Source organism: Oncorhynchus masou, chromosome 17, assembly GCF_036934945.1.
Source record: "Oncorhynchus masou masou isolate Uvic2021 chromosome 17, UVic_Omas_1.1, whole genome shotgun sequence".
NCBI lineage: Eukaryota > Metazoa > Chordata > Actinopteri > Salmoniformes > Salmonidae > Oncorhynchus > Oncorhynchus masou.
The window spans coordinates 22,213,180-22,226,124 of record NC_088228.1 but is presented as its reverse complement, the minus strand read 5'-3'; the positions used below and the strand labels follow the sequence as shown (position 1 = coordinate 22,226,124).

The window sequence follows — 12,945 nt, the reverse complement described above, 5'->3', positions numbered from 1 at the left end:
ATTATGTAATATGTTTTCACCATGTCATTATGGGGTATTGTGTGTAGAGAAAATATATTTAATCGATTTTGAATTCAGGTTGTAACACAACGAAATGTGGAATAAATCAAAGTATATGAATACTTTCTGAAGGCACTTGTATGTATGATATTAATTATTGTTGTGTAATTCAATTTAAATATGATGAATTTTAGCTTTAGTGAATGTTAATGAATTTTCCTATGGCATTAATTAGCTTATAGGATAAACAGCATCTTCCCCTGATACAGAGAGCAATTGATTTCTATGTGCTCCAAATGTAAAGTATTTGACTTGAACAATTTTACCATTGTCACATAATTGAATAAAAGAGAACAATGCAGACATCAAATTTCAATTCAATTTATACTGGGAAGTAATTAAACACTGTTAGCTTCCCATGTTCTTGGGTTCATTTCGATTACTGCTCTCTGCACTTGTTGTGCAATGTGCAGTCAATGACAAGTCTGAGCTTTTTCTCTAACAGTCGACTAATCTGTTTATACACTAGCACATTGTTTCAGCGATTAGTTTTCAGGAAAATTTCAGTCTAGTTTCTCTCCAATCTGTGGCATATATCAGCATCCTCACCACTGGTGCCTTTGGTCAGCTAAAGACAAGTGTCTTCAACCATTAGAAAGGGAGGGAGTTGTTTTCCCAGTGATGAAATTTATGTTTGAAATTGGGAAAGGAACTAAAAGTGTTGCCTCCACCCCCCTCCTTGTCACATGTCCCTTTCACAGGAAAGAAAAGTTCCTGGATTAGTGGAGAATTAATACAAAGGAGAGACGCCACTTCAGCTACGGTCGGAGACAAGGGAATCGAGAGAGCAACGGGGCGACGACGCACGCGAGCCGCTGTTACTGAAACATACCGGTGTCCAGAAGAAGACGAGCAGCAGCACGGACATAGACTACATCTTCACGGAAGAGAAAGAGGTCCCTCTGCTTGAAAGCGCTCCTGACTGAAGCATGGCGGAAAAGCAGTTTCAGGGGATTCTGGTGAGTTTAAGTTTATGTTTATTGTATTTCTATTTAGTCTTTCCCCCTCCCTCCCATACTCATCTCCTCACACACCCCGTCATAGACTGAGGGGAGTAGGTCGCCACACAAGTGTCTGGTGGGCAGACAAGAGGAGTTTGGTTTAGGACTGGTAAAATAACTTGTGGAGGCTTCTCTTCTTTTAAGGGTGGCAAATCACACTTGAGCTACAGTATTGTTTTTTCATTGATGAGGAATAGCAGTGTGCAGCTGTTGCCCAGCAATTGAACATTAGTTGACCTTATGCTGTTGATCATGTATCCCATTGTTACTTGGTCACTGGTCTAGCCCTATAGACCAAGGATCAGCTAACTGGATGACAACTGGAAAGACCTATAGTCTACCTATCAAAATGTAGGCTAATGAAATAAAAACATGTCTACTGTTTTTGTTGCTTTGTTCATTATTTAAAAAAAATGTAATGTAGTTAGAATTCTAGCTAGTTGTAGAAACTTTAGCAAAATGTGGGAGATAATCCAATGTTTACTTTAAAGACTATAAATTACATCCAGTTAAAATATAGAAAATATTTTAGTAACTGAAAAATAAATCATGTTTCATACCAAAAATAAAATGTTTTTGCATATCAACCAAACATCTGGTTAGTGACTTGAAAGGTCCTTTAGATAATATACAGTATGTACTTGGGTTAAAGTAATTAAATAGCACATTCATTTGAATGAAATGTTTCTTGAGTGTGAAGAATTATCCTTTTGGTTTCGCCTATCATTTGAAGACATAGAATAGGCCTATTTATCAAGTCGACAAGGTGTTACCTGTACTTGATCAATGAGGTTCTCCGAGATTCTTGCTTGAATTTAGCCAAACGTTCCTAAGTGTCCTGTCTATTGTTTTATGTATTTTGTATGTGTTTAATGTTTGTATAACTTGTATGAAATTGGTTTTGACTATCCCTAATATTTCATTCCATGCCTTTATCCCTTTCGATTTTGACTACTGAGAACACTGGGGAACACTGGGGATAGTGGCTAGCAGCCATCCCTTGCCACAATATTAGTACTGAAGTAACTGGACCTTGGGTGGCTTTACCCAACCGGACCCATGTGTCTGTCAAGCAGGTATACTGCAGGCTGATTGTTTGACTTGGCCGAGGTGTCTTTCGCAGCAGCCACTTCTGTAATTGTCTGAACAGTGTGTCCCTGGCTGAGGGCCACAGAGAAACTCTCCACTGAACTCAAATACAGCTTCTCACTACTTTAAAACTGCCTTAACTGTAATAAATTACACATCTTGCTAGGCTGAATTAAATGATTAATTCATTTAATTGTAGAGGTTATGATGTAATTTTCCAGAGAACTAGCGTAACTTGATAAATCTTACACAAAATACATACATACCTTGAAAAAATGTACTGGCTCTTGCAGGTTGTTCCAAGGTTATACAGTTGTAAGACAATTTGACATACAGTTAGCTTATAGAATAAGCAAATAAAGATCGCAAGTCGTCACATAAATTATTTGTATTGTATTTTATAAGTGAGTCCTATCAAACCACTCTGTAAATATTTTTAGGCCAAGGCCTCAATAACAACATCACATGTTCTTCACAACAACATTTTCAAATTTCACACTGCTGTTAGTAAAAACAGAGAAATGGACAGTGAGAGATAGTAAAACTTCTCTTATCTGGACAGGAAAGCATACGAGTAAGGTCAAACCTTGAGGTTTAAACGTGAAGTCAAAAGTAGAAAGAGCCAAAATCCCTCACAAAAAAAAATCCCTCCAGAAATCCCTCCCCTCTTGTGATTGGTTCCCCCCTGCTCCGGTCCCCATGGCTGAGTCTGTTGTCTTCCACTGACAGACAGTGATGCTAGTCATTCCACGGGACCGAGCCTTTCTCCCGCCATAAATAACTGCCACGGCTCCCCTACATACAGTGTATTATATTACATACGGTAGAATTGCCTCCATCTTTAGATTTTATGACATGGTGTATTACTGATTTATTTATAATGTTTTGTTCTTGTACATAATAGAGGTCGACCGATTATGATTTTTCGCCGCCGATACCGATTATTGGAGGACCAAAAAAGCCGATACCGATTAATCGGACAATTTTTTAAAATTTATTTGTAATAATGACAATTACAACAATACTGAATGAACACTTATTTTAACTTAATATAATACATCAATAAAATAAATTTAGCCTCAAATAAATAATGAAACATGTTCAATTTGGTGCAATATGTGCAATAAAAGTGCAATATGTGCCATGTAAGAAAGCTAACGTTTAAGTTCCTTGCTCAGAACATGAGAACATATGAAAGCTGGTGGTTCCTTTTAACATGAGTCTTCAATATTCCCAGGTAAGATGTTTTAGGTTGTAGTTATTATAGGAATTATAGGACTATTTCTCTCTATACCATTTGTATTTCATATACCTTTGACTATTGGGTGTTCTTATAGGCACTTTAGTATTGCCAGTGTAACAGTATAGCTTCCGTCCCTCTCCTCGCTCCTCCCTGGGCTCGAACCAGGAACATAACGACAACAGCCACCCTCGAAGCAGCGTTACCCATGCAGAGCAAGGGGAACAACCACTCCAAGTCTCAGAGCGAGTGACGTTTGAAACGCTATTTTAGCGTACACCGCTAACTAGCTAGCCATTTCACATCGGTTACGCTAGCCTAATCTTGGGAGTTGATAGGCTTGAAGTCATAAACAGCGCAATGCTTGACGCACAACGAAGAGCTGCTGGCAAAATGCACGAAAGTGTTGTTTAATGAATGCTTACGAGCCTGCTGCTGCCTACTACCGCTCAGTCAGATACTTGTATGCTTGTATGCTCAGTCAGATTATTACATTTACATTTATATGCAACGCAGGACACGCTAGATAAACTAGTAATATCATCAACCATGTGTAGTTAACTAGTGATTATGAATGATTGATTGTTTTTTATAAGATAAGTTTAATGCTAGCTAGCAATTTACCTTGGCTTACTCCATTCGCGTAACAGGCAGCCTCCTTGTGGAGTGCAACGAGAGGCAGGTGGTTATAGCATTGGACTAGTTAACTGTAAGGTTGCAAGATTGAATCCCCCGAGCTGACAAGGTGAAAATCTGTCGTTCTGACCCTGAACGAGGCAGTTAACCCACGTCATTGAAAATAAGAATGAGTTCTTAACTGACTTGCCTCGTTAAATAAAGATTTTATAAAGGTGTAAAAATATTTTTTTTTTTTAAAAACGCCAAATCGGTGTTCAAAAATACAGATTTCCAATTGTTATGAAAACTTGAAATCGGCCCTAATTAATCGTCCATTCCGATTACTCGGTCGACCTCTAATACATAACCTACAGTAATTGACGTTTTAGTAGTTGTATACTTATTTTCACTTACTGCTAAAATTGCTCTTTCTAGTTTTCTATCTATTTGAGAGCTTACTTGCCATGGACATGCTGCTTATTCTGCTTGGGATTGTGCATTAGAAACCCAAGTCTGACTCTTTGCAACCTTTCTAAGAGAGGCCGTATCTTCTGAATTGCTCTCCTGCATCTTTTATAGCATATGGACTCACTTTCCCTGAATTGGCAGCCGGATGAGGTTTTGGTGCACAGTTTTACGAGACAGCTAGCTGTCTTATGTATTGAGAGACGATATGTTGGGGAAGGGACACGCATCACGTGTCGTTGTGCCTCTTCTGTAATCGTCTAAGACAGTGTTTGCCCTCTCCAGTCCTCCAGTACCCCCAACAGTATACATTTTTGTTGTAGCACCAGACGAGCACACCTGATTCAACTTGTCAACGAATCATCAAGCCTTCAATTACTTGAATCTGGTGAGTTTGTCAGGGGCTACAACAGAAATGTGTGCTGTTGGGGGTTAGGAAACACTTCTCTAAGAAAGTGAAGAGAAAGAATGCATGTGAAACGGACATTGAAAACATATTTGTGCCCGGTAATGACGGGGGTATTTCTGCTTGGCCTGTCAGAGACGAAAGACTAAAGATCAGTAGCAGAGCGACTGTTAGCTGTGGTGACTTCTTGCACCCCCTCCCCTGGGTACGAGGGTAGTGCTGCAGTGAGTTGCATTTCCCATGGGCTGCCTGCTAATGTGGGCTTCTTTGCAGGGTCCCATAGGACAGGAGCCATCCCTGTTAAGGACCATTCTGCCATGAAATGGTTTACAGTAGGTTACCTGCAGACTGAGTGATACAGAAATGTCTGTTCCATAGCAATGAAAAAGGGGAAAAAACAAGTATATTGCGAATATTGATGTAGTTTGTCTTTTATTGTTTCTTACTTGTTAACATTCTCACCTTGGAAAACTGGCAAGACATTTCGTGTAGTATCGAGGCGCAGAGGATCTAAACGACTTGTAATGTTGTACATAATTGCCTTGCAATGTGAAGTTTGTGTAAAGACAACGTGTGGCAAGCTTAAGTTCGTCTGTCCGTCAAGTCTTCAGTCTGCTTAAAGCTTTTCCTTCCCTTCTTATGTAAGGAGGACCATATTGAGCCGTCAGTCATTCACTTGAATTAGCTTGAGTGTTCACATCTTTGTAACTGTGCAACTGTGCTGCCTTCGGGGGCATGGGAACAGATGTGACGGAGCAAAGGGGAAGTCAAAACATGATTTCTGTTTGTTTGAGCCTCTGACTGTACAGTGCAGTGCACCAAGAAGCCGAGCCAGGGAAAATGCAGCCACTGTGGCGAAGGTACAATGGGGGGACAAGGGCCACCAAATGCCAAACACGTCCACTGCTGCGCTTCCTTTAAAAAGTTTCCCCAACCAAAGGGCCCATTGAGTTTCGGCCTTTAGATTTCATTTGAAGAAACCACTCAGGCTGAAAATGTAGTTTTTTCCTACTTTTCTTCCTCTCTCTTCTGTTTAATGGCAGCCCCTTCCAAATAAAGGATAAACAAAGTTAAAAGAAAAAGGGAGAGACCCACTTTCGCTGGCTACTTTGTGAAATTATGGACAGCAGTTGAGCATTGTGTTCCCTCGAGGCCTCTTAAATCTTCTCATCTCTTTTATTATTATTATTTTCGACAGTCCAATTGAGGTCCTTCAAAGGCTTTTCACCCCATATTTAGGTAATTTGTTGCGTTTGAACTCAACCTGCTCTGCCCCTTGTCTATTGAATGGGAGATATAGGCATGGGACGAAGGGGGGTCTGTCGTTCTCAGGGCTCCCTCACAGGAACACCTGCCTTCATATTATGTATCACTTTGATTCCTTCCATGTCCAAGGCCCCCCGAAAGCATCTCCAAAAGTTTGCTCTTTCTTGCTCACGTTCCACATGTAGCCTAATATACAAATTATTTCTCCAAAAAGGTATTGTTTTGAAGTAATTTACTAATATAACTAATTATTCTGTTGAGTTGTTATCATGACTTGGCAAAGAAAAGTCTTCATTTTTAGCACTTAGCAAAACATTGAATTTTGAAAAGATTAGAATGAAGCTTTTTTGTCTCCTTTTACATTTTTCACGTTCACTAACCTACATTATGTCCCTTACACATGTATGTTACTAGAAATCTGGCAGCATTTCAAATACTAGATAAAATCCTACAACCACCCTGGACCAGTTCTGTTTACCTAGCTAGATAAAGGGCCTTCATTCACCCTTGGTGTCACTAAACGCAAATGTTAAATCAGTTGTTAGTTTATCTTTTATACAAGGTTTTATCTGATTTCAAAGTTATGAAAGCACGTAAGAAGAATTAAGTGGGGCCTACCTACAGTGGCTAGCATGTATGCTCAATTCTACTTTTGAGCCCGTGTGAATAATAAAAATAATAATAATGGTAACTCTTGAAAATGTACTAACCTTGTGGTAGCTATTTCAGACAAAAAATCTATTTGGATTGAGTTTTTTCCCTATAAAGCCCTCTTAATTTCGATCACTTCTCAAAAAAAGTCAGGTCGGCAACAATTTCTGCTGCTGCTCTTCTAATTTGCTCATTGGTGAATCCACGTGAGGTGAACGAAAGTCACATGTACCTCACTTTCATCCCCAGCAATGGTCCCATATGTTTGTCAAAATGTGTATGTTGTGTGCTTTATCTGGCCCGATTTGTTCCCCAGCTACTCCACTGAGCCCCATTCTCCCTGGAGGCAATCTGAGCTACACGCTATTTATAAAGAATTAACAGCTGGGGCCCTTCCAGCTAAATTACAGAGGGGAGATATTATCATGAAAACTTCATGTTAACCCAAGCGTTAGAGATTGCTCTCCTGTGTCCCTGAAAGCTGCCAGGCTAAGCAGAACTCACTCTTCTAACTGGAAGAAATGCTTAGGACGTTGTTTTCCGACCATAGCTTAATGAATTTGTCCCTTTGTTGCCCGGACAAAGGCTGTCAGATTCGCCAAAAAAAGGGCCGTTTCTGACCTCTCTGCTTTCTGTCCTCCACGTTACCTAGTCTGTCCGGCGAGAGAGATTCCCCAGAGCTATTTTTAGTCACTTTTCTGTTTTTCAGTCTGAACTGTTGAGAAAATGTAGGGTTATCCTAATTTTCCTTGTACCAAGCCTTCACGCACCCCATCACTTAGGTGAAACTAATCAGAGGTGATGAGCTATTAAGTAAATTGCAATAATGGACAGAAATCTAAATGCAGGTGGATTTAATAGGACCAAACATCATTACCATGTCCACGGGAGAGCTGAATATCTCTGAGCACCGCACTGGGTACTAGATGTATCACTGAAGAAGACTCGGCCGAGAGATCCATCATACCAATCTACTGAGAGGTCTCGATGATAATGTTGGGAATGATTACTAAAAGCTTCCCTGTGACCCTGTCTACACCTGTATTAAAATGTGTTCTGTTTCAGATTCTGTACAATGAGATCAGATAACACTCAATAGTTATTTTGATCCCAATAGTTAGACTATTGTTACCTTTGGGCAAAAAACGAATCAGTATTGCTAAAACAGTTAAAATGAGGAGAATGGTAAGAATGATTCCTACATTTTGAGCAAGGGCAGCTCAAGCTCAGTGTTTCCCCTATATTCATTGCCGGCACGCCAAAAAATATGATTATGGGAAGGGTAAATCATTTTTGGGATGATAAAATGTTTTCAGTGTAAACTTAAAACGACTAAAGCCAGATATAAAATATGTAGAAAAGAAAATTGAGCTATATATTTTTAAATAAGATCATCTTTGAGAACTAACAATCACTATCTGAATCTAAAATTCCCCAAATGTCATGGGGCCCCTATTGATTTTCTTATCATGTTTTTTTTTTTACCTTTATTTAACCAGGCAAGTCAGTTAAGAACAAATTCTTATTTTCAATGACGGCCTGGGAACAGTGGGTTAACTGCCTGTTCAGGGGCAGAACGACAGATGTCGTTCTGTAGAGTTGCAGGAAATTAGCTTTAAAATTGCAATTTCCTCTCTTCCCCATGACAACATGTGTACAATTGCATCAAACTAGCTTTAAAACTGTAACCTTTTCTCTCCGCCCCAAGCCACAATATGTAGAATTGCAGGAAATGTTGTCTCTGCGCCAAGGGGACGGCCTTTAAAATGTAAGATCGGAGACGGCACCATTGGCCATGGCCACTACGACACACCCCAGTTGAGTACGTTTCACTCAAAACGGAATGAGATTGCTCACAAATGGATTTTCTATGCGTGTGCTTTCCTATTATTTCAAATCAATCAGCAACAAGCTTTGTGTGTCAAGCGGTGGGGTAACAGGCATGTTGGTTTACGCTTGCTTTTGCAATATTTGTGTGTGCATGTCTGCGTCAGTATCTCTAGTCTGCAAACCAACTGAGTGAGAATATGATCCGGAAACCGCACATCAATAGGGCAGTAAGTTGCGAAAGTGACATGTTTGGTCAGCAGTAGTAATTTAGCCCACACTGAAGTTCCTTGTTTGGCTTGTCAATAGAGGCAGCGTGCTTTGAATAGGAAAGAGTCCCAAAGGCGGCTCATTTCAAACCGTCCTGGGACCATTCTGTGTCACTTCAGTGATTTGTTTTGTTTGAATAAGATTGAGATGTTGTTGTGTAATAATAGGGAGATTTTCTATCTTATACCTGATATAACGCTAGCCATACCCTTCCAAAAAGTATTTTTTTTTTAAAAATGCTGGCAGATTCGATGGGCTAGACTAGAACTCAGATGTTCTCAGCAAATTAAATTGGCATGTGGTGAGATCTACTCTCTGATAGGAGCGTAGTAGGAAATAAAGACGGCAAATTTAGAATTGAAATGGAACACCCAGTGTTAATCCACACACTGCCCCCCCCCCCCTCACTCTCTCTCTCCCGCACGCTCTTCCTCTATTAGGACTGTGGCCTACCCCTGCTCTCTATAGCAACTGGGCTTTTCTCAGGCTGCCGGGCCGCCTCATTGATGGGCTGTGCACAGCCAGACGATCCTTCCTAAATTCTTGCATGCCTTAGTCGGAAGTTGTCCTGTCCCAATGGCCCCCCTTACCTTGCCCCCTCGCCACTACCATATTCAGTATCATTAGTATGAGGAGTGTAGTGATGATGATGATGGTGAGTTCTCAGGGAGATCCCGGTCTCCCTGTCTCGTTTGCGGGTTAGGGTTGGCCTATGCATTCTTAGCAGCAGGGTTGTGTGTGATGGGCAGCGTATGACCCGGGTATGACTGACGCCCAGTAGGGAGGTGCCATGAAAGGTTTAGTTTAACCTGTTTACCCCAATCATCTGTGGAGTCAGAAGGTTGAACTATGCTGGAACAGTCCACATTTACATTTCCACTGCAAACAAAATTAGTAATGAATACAAAAATCCGACACCCTATAGTAGAGTAGTTTATCTATTGATCTCGTCGGCTTGTTGTTGTGTGTAAATAAATATCCCTATCGAGGCGCGTTCAAGTTATGAGTACCATAGGGAGCGAAACATGCATTCTAACAAGCAGTCAGTCAATGCACAACAAGTCTTGCAATCGCTGGGAAAACAGCAGTTTTAATGGACTGTGTTAAAAAGAAGGGTATCCCAGGGAAATTGTGACAGGAAGTGGTTTCTGTGAGAAGTACAGGCAGTGTACCCTGGGTGGCAGTTTACCCCAAACGACCCTTACAGGTCGGCCTACATTATATTAACTGTGTTTAAGCAAGAATTTGGGACATACAATTCATCAATAGGATGCTAACTAATTAAAAGGTCACCCTAGGCCCACTAGGGTAAGTGCAGATAGGCTACCCCTTGTTTGAGACTTTATTTATTTATAGCCACTCTGCTGCATCAGTTGGGCTACAGGTGATAATGCTTATTGCTGATAGCATACCTGATAATATTGACCATACATAGGTTGTACAGTGCATTTGGAAAGTATTCAGACCCCTTGATTTTTTCCTACATTTAGTTACGTTACAGCCTTATTCTAAAATGGATTGAATTAAACATTTTCGTCATCAATTTACACACAATACCCCATAATGCCAAAGGGAAAACAGAAATATCTTACTTACATAAGTATTCAGACTCTTTGCTATGAGACTCAAAATTGTTTCCATTGATCATCCTTGAGATGTCTCAACAACTTGATTGGAGTCCACCTGTGGTAAATTCAATTGATAGGACAGGATTTGAAAAGGCATACACCTGTCAATATAAGGTCCCACAGTTGACAATACATGTCAGAGTAAAAACCAAGCCATGAGTTTGAAGGAATTGTGTCGAGGCACAGATCTGGGGAAGGGTACCAGAAAAGGTCTGCAGCATTGAAGGTCCCCAAGAACGCAGTGGACTCTTAAATGGAAGAAGTTTGGAACCATCAAGACTCTTCGTAGAGCTGGCCGCCCGGCCAACCTGAACAATTGCGGGAGAAGGGCCTTGGTCAGTGAAGTGACCAATAACCCGATGGTCACTCTGACAGAGCTCCAGAGTTCCTCTGTGGAGATATGAGAAACTTCCAGAAAGACAACCATCTCTGCAGCACTCCACCAATCAGGCCTTTATGGAAGAGTTGCAAGACGGAAGCCACTCCTTAGTAAAAGGCACATGACAGCATGCTTGGAATTTGCCAAAAGGCACCTAAAGACTCTCAGACCATGAGAAACAAGATTCTCTGGTCTGATGAAACCAAGTTTGAACTCTTTGGCCAGATTGCCAAGCGTCACGTCTGGAGCAAACCTGGCTCCATCCCTTCGGTGAAACATGGTGGTGGCAGCATCATGCTGTGGAGATGTTTTTCAGTGGCAAGGACTGAGAGTTTAGTCAGGATCGAGGGATAGATGGAACAAATTACAGAGAGATCTTTGATGAAAACCTGTTCCAGAACGCTTAGGACCTCAGACTAGGACAAATACAGATGTGTCAAGTTTGCAGCGCCTTACCCAAGAAGACTTGAGGCTGTAATCACTGCCAAAGGTGCATTAACAAAGCACTGAGTAAAGGGTCTGAATACTTACTTCCACTCCACCATAAAGGCCTGATTGGTGGAGTCCTGCTGAGATGGTTGTCCTTCTGGAAGGTTCTCATATCTCCACAGATGAACTCTGGAGCTCTGTCAGAGAGACCATCGGGTTCTTGGTCACCTCCCTGACCAAGGCCCTTCTCTCCTGATTGCTCAGTTTGTCCAGAAATAATATTTCTGTTATTTATTTTTAATACATTTGCAAAAAATTCTAAAAACATTTCTTCGCTTTGTCATTATGGGGTATTGTGTGTAGATTGATGAGGAAAAAAACAATTAAATAAATTTTAGAGTAAGGTTGTAATGTAACAAAATGTGGAAAAAGGAAGGTGTCTGAATACTTTCCAAATGCACTGTAAGCATGGTCCAATATGTCCAAATCATTACAACAAATAACTTTACCAATATGGTGTCAGTGTGGTTTTATTTCAATTCATTTTTTCCACGCACTGCTACACATTTTTCTAGAGGAAACACTGGTCCATGCCATTCCAATGAGCAATCATTATGTGTGAATGTTAGTTTCACATTTTCAATTTACATTCCTGCAGTAAAAGATTTGAACAAATCCGGGCAATTACAGAGCATGGCATCTGTGATGTCTAAATGGAGCTAAATAGCAGACATAAAAGGACAATTAGAAAAACAAGTTCCCCGACATGTCAACTGGCTTTTATAGTAAGTTTTCTTGTCTCTTTTCCTGGTCATAGTCACCCCTCTACACAGCTCTCTCCGTTCAACTATTGATAAGCGGCAGGAAAAATAGTGCATCGCAAAATCCTCATTAGATCTGACCTATTCTTGGTCTGACTAATAGGAGTTGGCTGTGGCCCATGTAGAGTTTCTAATGACCTACAGTGTCAAACTCCCCCACCGCCACGCTCGTGGCTGCCTGGGCCTCATATGGAAGCCCAGAGGAGCTCTACATGTGTGTAATTTATTCCACTATCCCCCCCCACACACACACACACCACACACTTGCTCGTCTGCAGACCTTTACTACTAAAGAGCATGCAGGAAGTGTGCTGTCGCCAAGCGCAGGGTTTCCCAAACTCTGTCCTGGGGCCCCCACTGGTTCAAATACTTATTTCTTATTTATGCTTTATTCCTAGCATAATTTGCCCCTATGTTGTTCAATTCAAAAGCAATGTATCTGCTAATCTAATTTTAAATGTTGGAAATTACATTTGGCTAATAGTAGCGTAATTGTTGGAATATTCGTTTTTCTCTTTAAAAAAGCAATATAGCACAACTCCTTTATTATGTGAGCCAACTTTGTTTACTTCTCTTTTTAAACTGATGTGTGAACGTCATCATTTCCTCCAATGATGGTGTGGCAATTTGTCTTTATGCAACCTCATAATGTAATGTAAAGTCAGGTTCCAACCCTGACAGAGAAATCAGTACCTTCTGTCACCATAATAACTGTTATTAACAGTAATAACTGTTCAAATAGCAAAGAAATGTGGGGGGGCATATTTTCTCTTCAGCTACACTCCTGACTGCATG

At 40.7% G+C, this 12,945-nt stretch overlaps 1 protein-coding gene across 6 annotated transcripts in view; it reads left to right on the top strand.

Annotated features, from left to right (window-relative positions):
* Positions 1 to 12,945, top strand: part of LOC135558704 (sodium- and chloride-dependent glycine transporter 1-like) — a 103,423-nt gene that overhangs the window by 50,952 nt on the left and 39,526 nt on the right. For all 6 annotated transcript variants that reach the window (XM_064992751.1, XM_064992752.1, XM_064992753.1 and 3 more), the window contains one exon: positions 762 to 1,019. Coding sequence is in view for 1 of the 6 variants with exons in the window: in XM_064992754.1 (XP_064848826.1) it covers positions 990 to 1,019 (30 nt within the window). In the remaining 5 variants the exon portion in view is untranslated. The remainder of the gene's footprint in view (positions 1 to 761; positions 1,020 to 12,945) is intronic.